This window comes from Hypanus sabinus, chromosome 9 (genome assembly GCF_030144855.1).
Source record: "Hypanus sabinus isolate sHypSab1 chromosome 9, sHypSab1.hap1, whole genome shotgun sequence".
In the NCBI taxonomy this organism is placed as follows: domain Eukaryota; kingdom Metazoa; phylum Chordata; class Chondrichthyes; order Myliobatiformes; family Dasyatidae; genus Hypanus; species Hypanus sabinus.
Window position 1 is genome coordinate 104,419,093 of NC_082714.1, and position 19,393 is coordinate 104,438,485.

The 19,393-nt window shown below is 41.9% G+C and overlaps 1 protein-coding gene across 1 annotated transcript in view; it reads right to left on the reverse strand.

The window, feature by feature from the left end:
• Positions 1-19,393, reverse strand: part of LOC132399691 (bactericidal permeability-increasing protein-like) — a 47,718-nt gene that overhangs the window by 6,285 nt on the left and 22,040 nt on the right. Inside the window, exons 5-9 of the mRNA XM_059980350.1 lie at positions 15,465-15,528; positions 15,295-15,355; positions 11,707-11,798; positions 7,658-7,834; positions 1,391-1,450 (exon numbers count right to left, since the gene is read on the reverse strand). Of these exons, the coding sequence (XP_059836333.1) occupies positions 1,391-1,450; positions 7,658-7,834; positions 11,707-11,798; positions 15,295-15,355; positions 15,465-15,528 (454 nt within the window). The remainder of the gene's footprint in view (positions 1-1,390; positions 1,451-7,657; positions 7,835-11,706; positions 11,799-15,294; positions 15,356-15,464; positions 15,529-19,393) is intronic.

A 19,393-nucleotide genomic window follows, 5' to 3' on the forward strand; every position in this document is an offset into this window, starting at 1 on the left:
AACCCTGTGAATCTACGCTGCAGTTCCTCTGCAGCCAGGATGTCCTTCCTTAACCCTGGAGACCAAAACTGTACACAATACTCCAGGTGTGGTCTCACCAGGGCCCTGTACAAATGCAAAAGGATTTCCTTGCTCTTGTACTCAATTCCCTTTGTAATAAAGGCCAACATTCCATTAGCCTTCTTCACTGCCTGCTGCACTTGCTCATTCACCTTCAGTGACTGATGAACAAGGACTCCTAGATCTCTTTGTATTTCTCCCTTACCTAACTCTACACCGTTCAGATAATAATCTGCCTTCCTGTTCTTACTCCCAAAGTGGATAACCTCACACTTATTCACATTAAACGTCATCTGCCAAGTATCTGCCCACTCACCCAGCCTATCCAAGTCACTCTGAATTCTCCTAACATCCTCATCACATGTCACACTGCCACCCAGCTTAGTATCATCAGCAAACTTGCTGATGTTATTCTCAATGCCTTCATCCAAATCGTTAACGTAAATGGTAAACAGCTGTGGTCCCAATACCGAGCCCTGTGGCACCCCACTAGTCACCACCTGCCATTCCGAGAAACACCCATTCACTGCTACCCTTTGCTTTCTATCTGCTAACCAGTTTTCTATCCATGTCAATATCTTCCCCCCAAAGCCATGAGTTCTGATTTTACCCACCAATTTCCTATGTGGAACCTTATCAAATGCCTTCTGAAAATCGAGGTACACTACATCCACTGGATCTCCCTTGTCTAACTTCCTGGTTACATCCTCGAAAAGCTCCAACAGATTAGTCAAGCATGATTTGCCCTTGGTAAATCCATGCTGGCTCGGCCCAATCCTATCACTGCTATCTAGATATGCCACTATTTCATCTTTAATAATGGACTCTAGCATCTTCCCCACTACTGATGTTAGACTGACAGGACGATAGTTCTCTGTTTTCTCCCTCCCTCCTTTCTTAAAAAGTGGGATATCATTAGCCATTCTCCAATCCTCAGGAACTGATCCTGAATCTAAGGAACATTGGAAAATGATTACCAATGCATCCGCAATTTCCAGAGCCACCTCCCTTAGTACCCTAGGATGCAGACCATCTGGACCTGGGGATTTGTTAGCCTTCAGTCCCATCAGTCTACTCATCACCGTTTCCTTCCTAATGTCAATCTGTTTCATTTCCTCTGTTACACTATGTCCTTGGCCCATCCATAACATCTGGGAGATTGCTTGTATCTTCCCTAGTGAAGACAGATCTAAAGTACTTATTAAATTCTTCTGTTTCCCATAACAATTTCACCCAATTCATTCTTCAATCTGGTGAGCGCACTCGAGCTGGCTTGGCAGAAGCCCCTGTTGATATCAGACAAAGGCACACAAACTCATGAAACACTTACCTGAGGCATGATTATACCGAAGGACTTTGTGTTTAATCTGAATGGTGAATTTTTTGGCATCTGGGGAAAACAGAAAACAATTAGCAAATTTTGTCTTGGTGTTTTTTTTTTGTGTGTCCGTGTTACCACACAATCTTCAGAGGCAAATGTGGTATGATGGCTAGTGGGCTCCATGGATTTCAAAACCCATATCCAATTCTGAGATGGGATTTGTAAACAATTGCAGATTGCATTGGTAAATACCAAAAGCTTTCCTGAAGTTGTTGCAATTTAGTACTTCTAAAAAAAAAATTACTCTCTATTATTCAATCTAGATTCACTGTTACTTCAGCTTCCTAACCTATTTATTTATAGAACATACAATATAGAACACAGAACAGTACAGCACAGGACATGCACTTCAGCCCTTGATGTTAAGACTATAAGATTAAAAGTAGAATTAGGCTATTTGGCCCATCAAAGCTGCTCTGGTATTCCATCACAACTGACTTATTATCCCTCTCAACCTCATTCTCCTGCCTTCTCCCTGTAACTGTGATACCCTTACTAGTCAAGAACCTACCAAGATCTGCTCTCTGGACACTGTGGCAATGAATTCCAGAATCACCACTATCTGACGAAGGAAATTCCTCCTCCCCTCTGTTCTACAGGGACTTCCTGATAGTGTGAGGTTGTACCCTCTGGTCTTTGACCCCCCCCCCCCCAACTATAGGAAACATCCTCTCCATGTCCACTCTATCTAGGTCTTTCAATATTCGATACTCCTATACTCAACTCCCCTTGTTATGAAGGCCAACATGCCATTAGCTTTCTTCACTGCCTGCTGTACCTGCATGCTTACGTTCATTGACTGATGAACAAGGACACCTAGATCTCATTGTACTTCCCCTTTTCCTAACTTGACACCATTCAGATAGTAATCTGCCTTCCTGTTCTTACCACCAAACTGGATAACCTCATATTTATCCACATTAAACTGCATCTGCCCACTCACCCAACCTGTCCAAATCACCCTGCATTCTCCTAACATCGTCCTCATATTTCACACTGCCACCCAGCTTTGTGTCATCTGCAAATTTTCTAATGTTACTTTTAATCCCTTCATCTAAATCATTAATGTATATTGTAAATAGCTGTGGTCCCAGCACCGAGCCTTGCGGTGCCCCACTAGTCACTGCCTGCCATTCTGAAAAGGACCCTTTAATCCCTACTCTGTTTCCTGTCTGCCAACCAATTGTCTATCCACGTTAGTACCCATTCTTTAAGAAGAGAGGAAAGCAAAAGAAAGGAAATTATAGGCCAGTTAGCCTAACCTCAGTGGCTGGGAAAGTGTTGGAGTTGAGGTTTCAGGGTACTTGGAGACTAAAGATAAAATAAGTCAAAGTCAGCATGGTTTCTGTTAAGAGTTCTTCAAAGAAGTAACAAGCAGAGTGGACAAAGGTGAGGCAGTGGGAGTCACTTACTTGGATTTTCAGAAGGCATTCGATAAGGTGCCATACATGAGGCAGCTGAACTGGATAAAATCCTATGGCGTTACAGGAGAGATACTGGCATGGATAGTGGAATAGCTGACAGACTGGAGGCAGTGAGTGGGAATAAAGGGGGCCATTTCTGGTTGGCTGCCGGTGACTAGTTGTGGTCCTCAGTGGTCAATAGCGGGACTGCTACTTTTCACATCATTTGCTGCTTCTCACATTGTTCTCAAAAACTGAGATAATGGAATTGATGGCTTTGTGGCAGCTTGCAGTGATACGAGGTTAGGTGAAGGGGTAAGTAGTGCCGAGGAAGCAATGCAATTGTAGAAGGACTTAGACAAATTGGAAGAATAGGCATAAAAGAGGCAGTGTTGGGAAATGTATGATAATACATTTTGGTAAAAGAAACAATAGTGTGGACTATTATCTAAATGGGAGGAGGTTCAAGCATCAGAGGTGCAGAGGGACTGAGGAGTCCTCATGCAAGACTCCCAGAAGGTCAATTTATAGGTTGAGTCTGTGGTAAATATTGGCATTTATTTCAGGGGGAGTAGCCTGTTGGGGCAGGTAATGCTGAGGTTTAATAAGATACTAGTCAGGCTGCATTTGTATTGTCCATAGTTTTGTGCCCGATACCTCAGAAAGGATGTATTATCATTGGAGAGAGTCCAGAGGAGGTTCACAAAGATAATTCTGGGAATGAAGGGGTTAACATGTGAGGAGCATTTAGCAGCCTTGGGCCTGTACTCACTGCAATTTAGGAGAATGCAAGGGAATCTTAATGAAACCTATTGAATATTGAACGGACTGGAAAGGTGGATGTGGAGAGAATGTTTCCTCCGGTGGGGGTATCCAGAACTAGAGGGCAGATCCTCAAAATTGAGGGGCGACCTTTTAGAATGGTGGCAAGGACTTTTTTAGCCAGAGAAGGTGAATCTGTGGAATGCTTTGTGGTGGAGGCCAAGTTCTTGGGTGTATTTAAGTCCGTGGGTGTATCAGGTTCCTGATCGGTCAGGGCATCAACGGATATGGCGAAAAGGCAGGTGTGCAGGGTTGAGTGGGATCCAGGATCAGCCATGATGGAATGGCAGAGCAGACTCGATGGCTGAATGGCCTAATTCTGCTCCTATGCCTTATGGTCTCATCAGTGTGAACTTGGAAATCGTGTAAATCTTGTGCATCTTATTTTTAAGGTAACTTTTTTACATTCTTTCTTACTTCCTTTCTAACATTCGTATATCTGTGCACTTGTAATGCTACTGTGACACTGTAATTTCCTTTGGGATCGATGAAGTATCTGTCTACAAACCCCATTTCCAGAAAAGTTGGGATATTTTCCAAAATGCAATAAAAACAAAAATCTGTGATATGTTAATTCACGTGAACCTTTATTTAACTGACAAAAGTACAACGAAAAGATTTTCAATAGTTTTACTGACCAACTTAATTGTATTTTGTAAATATACACAAATTTAGAATTTGATGGCTGCAACACACTCAACAAAAGTTGGGACAGAGTTAAAATAAGATTGAGAAGTGCACAGATTATTCAAGTAACACTGGTTTGGAAGTCTCCACATTAAGCAGGCTAATTGGTAGCAGGTGAGGTATCATGACTGGGTATAAAAGTAGCGTCCATCAAAGGCTCAGTCTTTGCAAGCAAGGATGGGTCGTGGCTCACCCCTTTGTGCCAAAATTCATGAGAGAGTTGTTAGTCAGTTCAAAAGGAACATTTCCCAATGCAAGATTGCAGAGAATTTAGGTCTTTCAACATCTACAGTACAAAATATTGTGAATAGATTCAGAGAATTCAGAGACATCTCAGTGCGTAAAGGGCAAGGTTGGAAACCACTGTTGAATGCGTGTGATCTTCGAGGCCTCAGGCAGCACTGCCTAAGAAACCGTCATGCTACTGAGACAATTATAGCCATCTGGGCTCGGGAGTACTTCGGAAAACCATTGTCACTTAACACAGTCCGTCGCTGCATCCAGAAATGCAACTTGAAACTGTATTACGCAAGGAGGAAGCCATACATCAACTCTATGCAGAAACGCCGGCAAGTTCTCTGGGCCCGAGCTCATTTCAGATGGACCGAAAGACTGTGGAACCGTGTGCTGTGGTCAGATGAGTCCACATTTCAGCTAGTTTTTGGAAAAAAAGGGCGTCGAGTTCTCCGTGCCAAAGATGAAAACAACCATCCTGATTGTTATCAGCGAAAGGTGCAAAAGCCAGCATCTGTGATGGTGTGGGGGTGCATCAGTGCACACGACATGGGTGAGTTGCATGTATGTGAAGGTACCATTGACTCTGAGGCGTATATTAGGATTTTAGAGAGACGTATGTTGCCATCAAAGCGATGTCTCTTCCCGGGACGTCCATGCTTATTTCAGCAGGACAATGCCAGACCACATTCTGCACGGGCTACAACAGCGTGGCTTTGTAGACACATAGTGCGTGTGCTTGACTGGCCTGCTGCCTGTCCAGATCTATCTCCTATTGAAAATGTTTTGCGCATCATGAAGAGGAGAATCAGACAATGGAGACCACGGACTGTTGAGCAGCTGAAGTCTTATATCAAGCAAGAATGGACAAAATTTCCAATTGCAAATCTACTACAATTAATATCCTCAGTTCCAAAATGATTAAAAAGTGTTATTAAAAGGAAAGGTGATGTAACACAATGGTAAACATGCCTCTGTCCCAACTTTTGTTGAGTGTGTTGCAGCCATCAAATTCTAAATTTCTGTATATTTACAAAATACAATTAAGTTGGTCAGTAAAACTATTGAAAATCTTTTCTTTGTACTTTCGTCAGTTAAATAAAGGTTCACATGAATTAACATATCACAGATTTTTGTTTTTATTGCATTTTGGAAAATATCCCAACTTTTCTGGAAATGGGGTTTGTAAATGCTTACATTGCATTTGCCTTCCTCACCACTGACTTACCCTCCAAGTTAACCTTCAGGGAATCCGAAGCCCCTTTGCAGCTCCCATTCTGAATTTGCTCCCCATTTAGAAAATAGTCTACACCTTCATTACTTCTACCAAAGTGCATGACCATACACTTCACTACACTGAATTCCATTTGCCAATTCTTCGCCCATTCTTCTAATCTTCTACAGACTCCCTGCTTGATCAATACTATCAGGCTCTCTACCTATCTTTGTATTGGCCGCAAAGCCATCAGTCCCATCACACAAATCACCAACATATACAATAACGTGAAAAGAAGTGGTCCCAACACCATCTCCTGCGGAACACTGCTAGTCACTGGCAGCCAACCAGAAAAGCCTCCCTATATTCACCCTCTTTGTCTCTTCCCAATCAAACAATCTTCTATCTTTCTGTAACACCGTGGGCTCTTATCTTGTACAGCAGCCTCATTATCAAAGGCCTGTTTTGGTGACCTTTTCACCTTCTCCAAGATCAACCCCTTCTTTTCCATATAGCACTCCATTTTACTTTCATCCATGGGCCTATCTCTGAATCTCTTAACTATCTCTAATGGGCTTTTTTATTACTTCAGTACAATGCTGTAATGAAAACGACCTGCATAGTACAGGGCATTTTTCACTGTCTCTCAGCACATGTGGCAATAATGGGCTAATTTGTAAGTTACAAATTCATATTTCCAACTGAAACTTCTTTCATTTTCAGTGGCCTTTTTCAGACGTTATGTTATTGCTTTTCTATAATAGATTCAGATGGAAATATTAATTGTTCACAGAGACAGTGTCTGGTGATTTATGGGCCTGTTTCCTGGTTTTTCTACAAGCAAGGTGACACAACAATTCTGCAGGCAGCGTTGCTGTCTCACTGCTCCAATCCTAATCACCAACGCTGTCTGGGCAGAGTTTGCATGCTTTCCCTGTGACGCTGTAAGGTTCACCACAGTGCCCAAGTCTCTACCCACGTCCCAAAGACAAATGGGCTAATCAGCACCATGACCACCACAATTAAAGAAGCACAAGATCAGCAGATACCTGGCAACACCACCACTTGGAAATCCCCCTCCGAGTCACTCTCCATCCTGACTTGGGAACATATCGCCTTTGTCAATGTTAACAACATTACCATATCACTGGCGATGCCCACATCCGTAAATGAATAAATAATAATAAAAACAGCTGCCGTTGGTTTAGGTGGCTGGTGAGGGAATCTGGTTGGTGATAGACATGTGTGAGGAGATAAAGTTAGAGGGAATCAGAGATCTGGTATAAACTTAATGGGCCAAATGTTATGTGGGGAATATGAGTGATGTTCTTTGTGATTTTTATAATCAATAACTGAATGCACAATAAAGTATTACAGTTCAGTAATTTTATAACAACAGGATAGAAGCTGTTATTGAGACTGGTGATACGTGCCTTCAGGTTCTTCTGAGGGAATGTGCTTTGTTAGTTTCACCCTTCTGACACACTGGCCTGGAACTTGGCTCATGCTTCTGGACTGACACATTGGAGTAAATTAGTTGGCAATCACAAAAACATAATGCAACACAGAAACTGTCTGCCCAAAGTCCACATCACTGCGCAAACGTCACTGCCTCCTCTCCACTCACCCTGTCCCTCCACTAGTTTCACTACGAAGGTTAGAACGAGTCTCTGAAAGAGATGTCCAATCCAAATTTGGAGTAATTGTGACCACGAGGCGGGTAATGCTTTAGTTCTGCATCTCTTCACTGTGTGGCAGCATTTGTTTCCAGAAACACCCACTCCAGCCTGTGAGAAAAATAATCTTGTACCCGCTGAACAATACATCAGGGCAGTGAAGACAGTCTCTACTCACCATATTATCAGTAATCTTTACTTGCAAAGCTCCAGCTTCGTGAAACACAAATGCTGCTGAATTAGCCAGGAAATCGGATATTCCCAAGTACAGCATGTGATTGCTTTGACTGGGGAGGCTGACTGGAGGTGGCTTGAAGGGAAGTTCTTTACGATGTCCCACTCTGAAAACTTCACCCTATAAAAAGAATTAGATATCAAATGCCAGGTACAGGAGAATGCAGGCCCATAAAATGCTATTTAACCAATGCTTGTCTATTCCTGGTTTTCTTTGAAAAAGTGCAGATTGCCATTTCCTTGAACCCTCACAGTCCTTCTAGTGAAAGCTTGTGTAGTTGTAAAGAGTGACAGTGTACTGGAAATCAGCTTGGTGCATGGGGTTGAAGGGATCTTGCAGATAATAACATCAACTACCAAACATAAATCACCTTTTAAATTCTTGGTGTCAATGGTAAATATCAAAGGATTTAAAGCCTGCCCAAGGGACAATATTGGATGATCTATCTTGGGCCCAGCACAATGAAGTGTGCCAGTGTCTTTCTTAGAAGGTTAAGGAAGTCGGGCTTGTCTGTGAACACTCTGACAAACTTGTACAGATGCACTGCTGAAGGTACCCTGACTGGTTACATCATGGTCTGGTACGGTAAATCAAATGTGCAGGAATATAAGAAGCAGCAGAGAGTAGTCCAATACACCACAGGTGTGTGTGTTTAATATTTCAATAATTTTTGTGTGATTTTGTATATTATATGTAGTTTGATTAAACACTCTTGTTTGTTTAAATAACTCATTATGGTTTATATGTAAAAATGTGTTAATTGCATATGTCATGCTACCACATGATATGTGCACACCTCGGTTAAAGCAAACCCAAATTAGACCTGTTCGTGCGGACACCGTGTCTTCCTTTGAATTATTATATTGAGGTGTTTTTAAAATGAACCTGAGGTGGTTAATGACCTGTTAAGGTGAAGCAAGACATTTGAACTGAAAAAATATGCTGTGAGGAACAGTTGAATTTAAAAGAAACATCCCAGCACGTGCAGAAACATTGAGTTTAATAAAAAGTCCATGAGCAGAAGAATTCAGAATTCATAAAGAGTGTACCAGGTGATAATAATCATAATAATCATATAATAAGCAGAAAGAATTGACTATTTTGGTTACATTATGGGTAACAGGCACATGAAGCAAATGAAGTAGCCAGTGAGAAATAAGTGCCAATTTTGCTGAAGTTTGACCGCTCCAAGCAAAGCAGCAGAAATGAGCTTTAGTGATATTGTCAAAATAACACAGAACCAAAGCCATTGTTGAATGCAGAACGCTTTAGGTTTCCTAAGTGGAATCAAAAGCAAATCATTTCAGTGTGTACATGGCTGAAATTAAGAGATTATCTGAGCAACATCAGTTCAGTTATGGTTGTAATGATGCGCTAAGAGCTCATATAGAAAGCATTCAAAAACAGCTCCTGACCGAAGCACAGTTTACATTTAAAAGAGCAGTGGAAATTGCCATTTCCATGGAAACTGCAGACAAATAGACAATTGAGTTGCAGTCAGGAATGAAAGTGAGGATCAGCAAAATTACATCATCTAAACTGAAACCGGCCTGGCTGAACAAATCGTGTTACCATTGTGGCAGGGGCTCACATACACCAAATAAATGCAGGTTTAAATATAAAATTTGCAGAAATTACAACAAAGTAGGTCACATACTAAGAGCATATCATGCAGACAAAATGGACAGCTCAGGGAAGAGAAGAAAGCTTAAAAGTCAAGTTGCAATTTCAAAAAGACTGATCTGCATGCACGATGAAAAACCTGATAATGATGAGAGTGACACAGGACTGTGTCACCTTAAAATCTACAATGTGAAAATTAACAAAAGACAAGCAATATGGCTTACATCAGGCACGAATAGCAAATTAATTAAAATGGAATTGACCACACCTCAGCTGTTTCAGTCATTCTACAAAATTTGTTTGAACAGCATTTCAAAAATTCTGACCTAATGCCTGCAGATATCCAATTAAAAACTTATACTAGATAAAGTTAACTTCTGTGGGAATTACATCCATAACAGTGAAATACAGCAACCAACAAGCCAGATTGAGCTTGCATGTGGTAAAAACAAAAGGACCAGCATTGTGGGGATGTGACTGGCTGAGACAGCTGCAACGTGATTAGAGATCCATCCACCAATCGTGTGCCACAATGAAGCCAACTGAAAGCAAATTAAGAAAGGTACTGGATAATGTCACAACTGCCTCCATGCCAAACACTATGAACTGTTGCCCAATAAAGGATAAACAGGAGTTAATGCCAACCTCTGTGCCTCTGGCTGAAAAGCATATTGGACTAAGGAAGGGCCATGCTGCTCACGGGAAGTGAAAGTGACAAAGACCGTGATCTAACTACAACAGGTTTTGTAGGCAACGTATCTGAAAACGCTTCTGATATTTTAATAAGGCAGTTACTTGTGAAATGTGGCCTGGTTTAAAGATGGATGAGAGTTCAAAGAGTTTCAGGGAAGTTGCAAGCATTTAGCTTTTTTTGAATATAAAGAATCAGAACCTACTGTGCATGTATTAAGGTTATTGCATGAACTTCAAGTGGGAGACAAGAATCTGCTTGTAACAAAGACCAAAGCCCTCCTGGGTGAATGGAAGGCCAAAAGGAAAGGAGTCAGTGGAAATACAAAGCAGAGGACTTGTCAGATAATGTTGTGGATGAGGAAACCAAGGGGATATATCGGATCAAAAAGTGAGCAATAAGAGCATAGTCCAATGAACTAAATGCACAAACTAGAAGAAGAAAAAGGAAGAAGAAGGGTGGTTATTACTATCAGAACCACTTCCTACATCTCAGAGTCACCTCCTACAACCACCACGGGGGGCACCCAAAACATGAGATTGATTCACAGCCACTAGTCTCACCTGCCAAGCAGAGCGATCCCCCTTGTCAGGAAAGACATTATCCCACAAGAGTAAGAAATCCGCCACAATGATGAAATATTTCGGCCTGAATGGGACAATTTAAAATTGACTATGCTGTGGATGTCAGTGTATGGTAGTTGTATTATATAGTGTACAGTGCATTTGGTTGAAATGTATTCTCTTTTGAGTTGGAATTTATAGCTAAGCAGGGACGAGTGTTGTGTATTTCAATAATGTTTGAGTAATGTATATATATTGTTTGATAAGTTTATTTAAATAGTTGACTAAAGGTTATATGTAAAAATACATTAATTGCATAAGTCATCATGCTACCACATAATACTTACATGCCTCAAAGTGAACTCAAACTAGACCCATATTTTCAGACTCTTTGCCTTCCTCTGAATTATTTAATGTTTTGAAGTTACAAAACATAACCACAGGCTGCTACCTCCCCATGAACGGTAGAACCTACAGGAGGCACTGCCTGAAGAAGGCAGCTTCGATCATCAAAGATCTCCACTATCCATGACATGCCACCTTCTCACAGCTGCCATCAGAAGCCAGAAGTCCCACACCACCACGTTCAAGAACAGCTCCTCCCACTGGCTTTTGAAGACGGTGGTGGGCTTCTTCTATCATATGGTCAGAAGGGAAAGATGTATGTGGTTCGGTGCAGAATGTACTGCAGTGTACCGGCCATTCAGTGAGGCTGGACTGACAGCACCTTCTAAACCACCGCCTAGGGTAAATGAATGGAAGGACCATTACCTGCAACACTTATTCAAAGTTGTGCACAAAGCTCACTTCCAAATATACAGCCAACGTTCCCACTTCCACAAGTCCAACACTAAAGGCACTGCAAAGGTTCAAGCTGGTGGATCACCAGCACCTCTTCAAGGCAACCAGGAGTCAACACCACTTGCTGCCTTTATCAGTGAGTCCACACCAAGGTGCTCAATTTAAATAAGAGCATTTCTCAAAGATCACTGACAACCTATAAACAGACAACTGGAAAATAGTCTTGAATACATTTCAAGACAATGGAACTATTAAAACAGTCAATGCCATTCCATCTAACCTGTTTTACATCTCCCTATCTCTCCAATGCATACCTTAAAATCCAGGTCCGCCCCACTGGGTGAGAATTCAATTTGATTAACCAGAGAATAGTCAACCTCAGCAAAGTCATTAAGGCGGAAAGATACTGAAAACAGAGAGGGGAAAGAGCATTAAACTTCAGATTGTACTGCATTAAACATTATTATCCTAAGCATGGTCACATTACACCATTGAACATCTTGCTTATTCATTACTGAACTACGGAGTCCTGTATCTCTCAGCAGCTTGATCAAAGCCAACTGGTTTACAGAGCTATGGAGACACAAGATACTGCTGATTCTGGAACCTGGAGCTCCACACAACGCGCTGACGGAACTCAACGGGTCGGCAGAGTCCAGGAGAAGGGTCTTGACACAAAATGCTGTCTGTCCATTTCTGTACATACAGTAGATGCTTCTTGACCTGCTGAGTGCCAATGAAGCTTTATGTGTTGGTTTGCAGAGGTGGCTGAGTCACATCAGCACAAGAGATTCCAGACAGAATTCCCCATTTATGTTGAGTTATTTGGTTGCAGCCAGGGTAAAAGATGATGACTGCTTTTGACTAGTTTTCCGGTGCCCATGTTGTCTTTTAGTGGCGTAGTTAGGCCCAGATTTGACCTTCTCCACCTTTTAACAGGTGAAATCACAGAAACCAGCTTCCCTTCCACAGACTCTTTCTATACTTCTCACTGCCTCCATAAAGCAGCCAGCATAATCTAAGACCTTGATCGTCCCAAACAATCCCTCTTCTCCCCTCTCCCATTGGGCACAAAATATGAAATCCTAGAAGCATATATACCAGGCTCAAGGACAAATTCTATCCCACTGTGATCAGATTCTTGAATGGACCCCACTGTGATCAGACTCTTGAGTGGATTTTTTGTATAAGATAGTCTCTTGACCTCACACTCTACTGCATAATGATCTTGCACTTTGTTGTTTCCCTGCACTGGCTGCAACATCAGCTTGGTTTCACAAGAGTAAGTAGACATTCAGAAATAAGGTCAAACTGATGGCAACAAATTTGCAGAGCCCATGATAGAAAGGACCACCGATAGCTGGTGAACAGAATAGGATGAGTAAAGGGGATTGTGATCAGTGATCGGAAAGGGTGCCAGTGATATGGAGATGCACAGGGACCAGCAGAACAGTGGATAATAGAGAGACAGCAGAAGGGTGCCGGAGATAGGAGAAATCTTTGGATGTGCAGTGAGTAAATGCACAAAGGTTCACAGGGAACTAGTGCTTAGAGGTACGAGGATCCAGTGGATGGAGTCCAGAGAACCAGTGGAACAATGCAATGGACCAGTTGTCAACTCTTGTTGCCCCATTACAGAGGATTTGGAGAAGGTGCGGAGGAGGTTTACTAGGATACTGCCTGGATTAGAGGACATGTGCTTTGAGAAAGGTTGAGCAAACTTAGGTTGTTTTTTTCTGGAGCAGGCAGAGGCCGAAAGAAGTTATGATAGACTACTAAATGATTCCCTGCATGATAAGATGGACTCTTGACCTTACATTCTACCTCCTTACTTGCACTTCATTCTTTACCTGCACTACACTTCTCCTGTTCTGCATAGTTACATTGTTCTACCTCAGTGCATTTTGCGATGATGTCAACTGTATGTCCCAAAACACTGACTGTGCCCTTTTTCGTAAATGCTACCTGGCCTGCGGGGTTCCTCCAGCATTTTGTATGTGTCAGTTGAACAGAATGCAAGAGAAGCTTTCCACTGTGTCTTGCTATATATGACAATAATAGAACAATACCAAGGAAATAATTAACATCGCCATCCAACATGCCTCTAAGATGAGCTTTTGCTTTACTCCTATCATATCTGTTGCCAAGACTACATTCCATGGCCTCTAAAACAGAGCTCACATCCTCCTCTACCCTGATGCTCAAGTCCATTCCTCAGCACCGAGCTTTGATCTTTCAGATGTTACCATCACCAGAGCCTGCATTTCAATTCTAAGATTCCAACCAAACCAAAACTTGTTTCTCTGTCATCACCTATATAACCCATCCCTTCCATCCTCATCAAGTTGATTGTATAGATCTGTGTACTCTCATATTTTAAACTCTACCTCGTTTTGACATAACTTGACTCAATCATGTTCTCTTTCAATTCATTCACACCTATCTCCTTCACCTCCCTTGTCTGCATTCCTTCCCTCACAAACTGGTCCTGTCCTTACACCTAGCTGTGCAACCAAATCTTCTATTTCCTTGAAAATATTTGGAAACAAATGGCTGTTAATTGTTGTGCATCTACCATTCCAGAGAGAGTTCTGAATTCTCAGTTGCCTCATTCTTTCTGGTGAAATGCTCAATTCAAGCTGACAGTCACTGTTTCAATTGTCATCTCCCTTGGGTTCCTTAATACCACTAAACCAATACAACCGATGATCAGCAGGTCACCTTGTCACTGGTAACTCTGATCACACTAAATGACTATCGTAAGTTTTCGCTCTCAGTTTATAGCTTGTGGAGCATTTTGAGATGGCTGTGAAGGTCTTGCATACCAAAATTGATTTTGGCCAAGGGTCTTCATTCTGAAATATTAACTCTCTTACTCATTGCACAGAATCTGTCTGACCTATTTCAATTTTTCAGCATCTTTTCTTTTTCATTTCCACTTATAATGTATATTTATTTATCCCCTTGCTTCCAAGAAGGGTTATTAGTAGGAGTGAGGAATTGAGGGATGTAGATCATGTGCAGGCAAATTGGATTAATTTAATTGGGCATCATGGTTGACACAGTTCTAGGCTGAAGAATCTCTTTGTGTGCTGCACAGTTAGTTTTAGGTAGCAGGAAAGGTGTGAAACAGGATGGTTAGGACTAAAGGAAATATCTCTGGCAGGGTATGATTGTAAGACTTAATGGGGCAGTAAAAGTGGAGTTAAAATCAGATGAGGCTTTAATTTTAATTCACCATCCCACTATGATCCGTCAATCTGTAAATTCCTGCACACTGAACACAAGCTCAAGGGACGACATCTCATCTGGATGCATTGCAACCAGTGGGGATCAGTGTTGAATCAATAGATAGCTCACTCTTTCTTTCTGTATGAATCAGCACTGGCCAGTTCTGCCCGCCTTTACTTTGGCACAGTGCTTCTTTGAATTTCTTTTACACCTACTCTGACCTGCAGGTCCCACAGCTTTGTCATCTGCAACACATTCTTATATAGCGCAGTTTAATTTGAGCTTAAATTCCTCCTTAAAATGCCACTTCAGGTCAGCAGCCTCACACAAACAGATTTTCCTTTATTTCACCCATGCTTTATGTCTTCCTGTTCTCTCTGCTGAAACAAGCTTGTTTTCTCTTTTTCCCACTTCTGATGAAAGGCCCCTGAAACATCAATGCTGCCTCTCTCCACAGATTCTTCCCAACCTAATGAGTGTCCCCATTATCTTTGTTTTTCTTTCAGTTTTTCCAGCTTCACTCTCCAATGGCTGCTGGTGGCTAATACAATGTAAGCAAGGACAGATATGGGATCACGATTTTTATCTGATTGATTCTAGGGAACACAAGGCATCTTCCTCCTGTGAGTCTCTGGAAGGGGATGGAAGAGGAAGAATGTAAAACAACCTACTTTTCATGTCCTTTAGCTTCTTTTCCAGATTATTGATGACATTAGAGATTTGTGGACAAATCTGTGAACAAAGAGAAAATGCTTGACTGAAGTGTTCTGCCTCATGTTGTACATCTGCAATGGTGTCCAATTTAACAGCTTAAGTATCAGCTTAAGGGGAGCTGACTTACCTCCTTGTTAAGTTTAGACTTAACAGGTTTCTTAACGAATGCTTGGAATATTATCCCCAACCATCTGCAAAACACAATGTTATCTGGTCAGGTTAAATCTGTGCATTGTGCAGAATCACCTGCGAATGCAGAAAATACTCTGGAGTAAGGATATGGGTTGGCGTGCAGGAGTAAGCATCACCAAATGTTTCGTGTGAGTAAATTATCTCATTTTGAGATTAGACTTAATCAGATCCTAGTGAATCATGTAAGTAGAGCTGATCTAAAAATGCCAGGAGCTGTTCCCATTTCCCATTGTTTGGCACATAACCTTCTAAATCTTTCATATCCATGCACCTGACCAACTTTCTTTTAAATGTTGTTAATGCATCTGCCTCAATTACCTCCATTGACAGCTCAGTCCACATACCCACCACCTTCCCAGTAAGAATATGTTGCTCCTCAAGTTCATATTAAATCTCTCCCCTCTCACCCTAAACCATTGGAAAGTGATTGAGTGAATTCACCCTGCCTATGATCCTCGTGTTTCTCTTTAAGATCAACTTTCACTTCATTTATTCTTTCCGCTGCCCAATGCCATGTTACTGTATGTATCATTAATCATTCACAGTAAATGAAACAGTTTTAAAGTTCTGATCAAGGACTCACGTAAAGACCCTGAAACAACATTGTTAATGTGCCCCCTGCTCTGTCTCTGCAAACTCCTTTCTTCTACTAGTATTTCTCCTGTCTGTGACCATGCATTTGAAACCATCTTTATCCATTCCTTGTACCTGTAGGGGAATAAGACCCATGAAATTGTCTGCTGGGAGCCAGCATGTGACCTATAGGCTGAATAGCTTCATTTTATATCTTAATAAATGAACATTTAACTTTGTACCTGTTCTTTTCCCTTCTGCAACACTACTGGGGATCCCTGAGATTTGCATGGAAATCTCTTCAAACAATTTGTGGACTTATTGGCACCACAGTTCATAAATGCCCTGTGACAACTCTTTCCTGAACACCTCAATGTATCTCCCACCCTGGGCCCCTGACTTTGACTCAGAACTGCTTCCTATTTGTTTTTCACATTCACTACTGGATATATTTATGTCGATGGGGCCAGTTAGGTAAAATTGAGTATCCCACAGGACCATTTTGGCTGTTCCTCTGGATACAAGGCCATCTCTTCTACTTGTAGGGCATGCTGGAAATACTCAGCAGGTCAGGCAGCTTCCATGGAAGGATGGGCTAAGTCAATGTTCTTGGTTGTTGGTATTTTATGTTTGGATTTCTATGTTCACTCTTTTTTTTATTAAATATGTGCTCTTGCAACTACCTCTATGTCTCCTTTCACATTTAACACAAGCTGTTAGCACTGATTTTAATAAATAAATGGGTTGCCTGCAGGTTTGTTGCAAGTGGGGAATCACATTATCTTGTTAGGAAGGATTCCTCACTCTGGATACTGGCGGATTTAGGCAACTTTTCTCTGGCAGGTCCATGTGCAGGGCGATTAAAGATCAACTGCACAGAGTACAGGAAAGGTACGTTCCTGTTAGAAAGAAGGACAGGGATGGAAATATAAGAAAATCTTGGATGTCCAGAGATGTGATGAACCTAGTCAAGAAGAAAAAGGAGAAGTATGTAAAGCTTTGGAAGTTAGGATCAAGCGAAGCACATGAGGAGTATAAAGAAGCCAGAAAAGAACTAAAGAAGGGTTAGGAAAGCCAGGAGGGGCCATGAAAAGTCCTCATATAGGTGAAAGTAGGATTAAGATGAATCCCAAGGCCAATATATACATCAAGATGGGGGAGGGTGGGACCACTCAGAATAAAGGGGAGAAAATTTCCTTGGATGCGGGGAATAGGAGTGAGGTTCTTAATGACTACAGTATTTATCAAGGAAAAGGATATGGAGGATCAGAAGATCAGTGTTGATGTTGAAATACATTAGGGCATTTAGATGTCAAGAGGAGCAAGTGTTGGGCATACTAATGAGTACACTGAGGTGCATAGGTCCCCAGGTCCTGATAGGATTTACCCCAGGTTATTGTAAGAGGCAAAAAATGAGATTGCTGGGCTCTTTGCATCCTCTTTAAACACAGGTGAGGCCCCGGAGGGCTGGCAAGTGGCTAATGTACCTCTATTCAAGAAGGGAGTAAAGGGAAGTCCTGGGAACTTTAGACCGATGAGTTTCATGTCAGTTATAAGGAAATTGCTGAAGAAAATTCTTAGGATATATGAGCATTCGGAAACCCATGGCCTAATTACGGAGAGCCAGCATGGCTTTGTGTGGGGCAGATGGTGCCTGACCAACTTGATTGAGTTATTTGACAAAGGGTTGTTGTCTACATGGAAAGAGACTGATAAGGCAGGGGTTGTTGTCTACATGGATTTGACTAAGGCATTTGACAAAGACACTCACGCATGCGAATCCAGAAAGTTAAGATGCAAGGGGCCCGGAGTGAATCAGTGGCTTGTGCACAAAAGACAGAGGGTGGTGGTTGAAGGTCTGTAATTAGAGGTGTTCCTCAGGGATCTGTGCCAGAACCTTCGCTGTTTGTGATGTATATAACTGACCTGGATGAAAATGTAGGTGGGTGGGTTAGTAAGTTTACTGATGATACCAAGACCGGTGGAGTTGTGGATAGTGTAGAAGATTGGCAAAGAATACAGTGTGATATAGATCAGTTGTAGGTATGGACAGAGAAATGGCAGATGGAGTTTAACCCAGACAAATGTGAGGTGTTGCACCTTGTAAGGCAAATGCAAGGAGACAGCACATAGTTAAGGGCAAGATCTATAACTGTGTTGCTGAGCAGAGAGATCTTGGGGTCCAAGTTCATAGCTCCTTGATAGTGGCAATGCAGGTCAATAAGGGATTAAGAAGGCTTATGGAATGCTTGCTTTTATTAGTTGAACCATTGAGTTCAAAAGTTAGGCAGTTATTTTGAAACTTTATAAAAGTCTGGTTAGGCCACATCTGGAGTATTGCAGACTGTTCCCATAGTACCACAACAGGAAAGCTGTTGAAGCTTTAGAGAGGGTACAGAAGGATGCTGTCTGGTTTAGAGGGCATGTGCTACCATGAGAGGCTGGATAAAATTGGGTTGCTTTCTCTGGAACGCCGGAACTGAGGGAGATCTGACAAAGTTTATAGGATTATGAAAGTAAACAGGGCTAGCTTTTTCCCATGGTTGAAATATATAATACCAGAAGGCATGAATTGAAGGTGAGAGGGGGGAAGGTTCAAGGGGGGTGAGGGGTAAGTTTTTTATTCAGAGTTGTGGATGCACTGCCTGGTATGGTGGTAGTAGCAAACATATCAGAGGCTTTTAAGAGATGTTTAGATAAGCACATGAAAGTGGGAGAGATGGAGAGATATGGACATGGTGTAGGTGGGAGAGATTAGTGTTTGGGTGGTGTTGATTGCTTTTTAGCTGGTCCAGCATAGAATTGATGGCTGAATGGCCTGTTCCCATGCTGTACTGTTCTATGTTCTATCATCTCCCGTGGGAAGTTTCAACTCCCTTGGTTAGTCCGCTGATAGTGATTTTCCCTTTCAGATACACAGCCACCCCTGGAATTCTGAAGTGGGAACAGAAAATGCACTGGAGGAATTCTGAACTGATTATTAACTCTGCTCCTCGACCCACAGGTGTGGCCTGACATGTTGAGTGTTTCTAGCAGGTTTGGCCATTGCCATTAATTCTCTGACATCTTTAAAGGCCAAAAAGGTGGGAGCAGTGCAGAGCCAGTTTCAGGTTAATTAGGGAATGGATTTTTCTGCTATACAAGGGCAGATCCCTTCTCACAGCTCCCAGATCTCCCGCGGTGCTGTTAAACCCTAGGTGCACAAATCATTACTTCGGCCTTTAGCAACCATCTTTGTGTCTGTTGGTGGTCAAATCCTGACCAATGAACTTTTCTGGTAATTTATGGGAA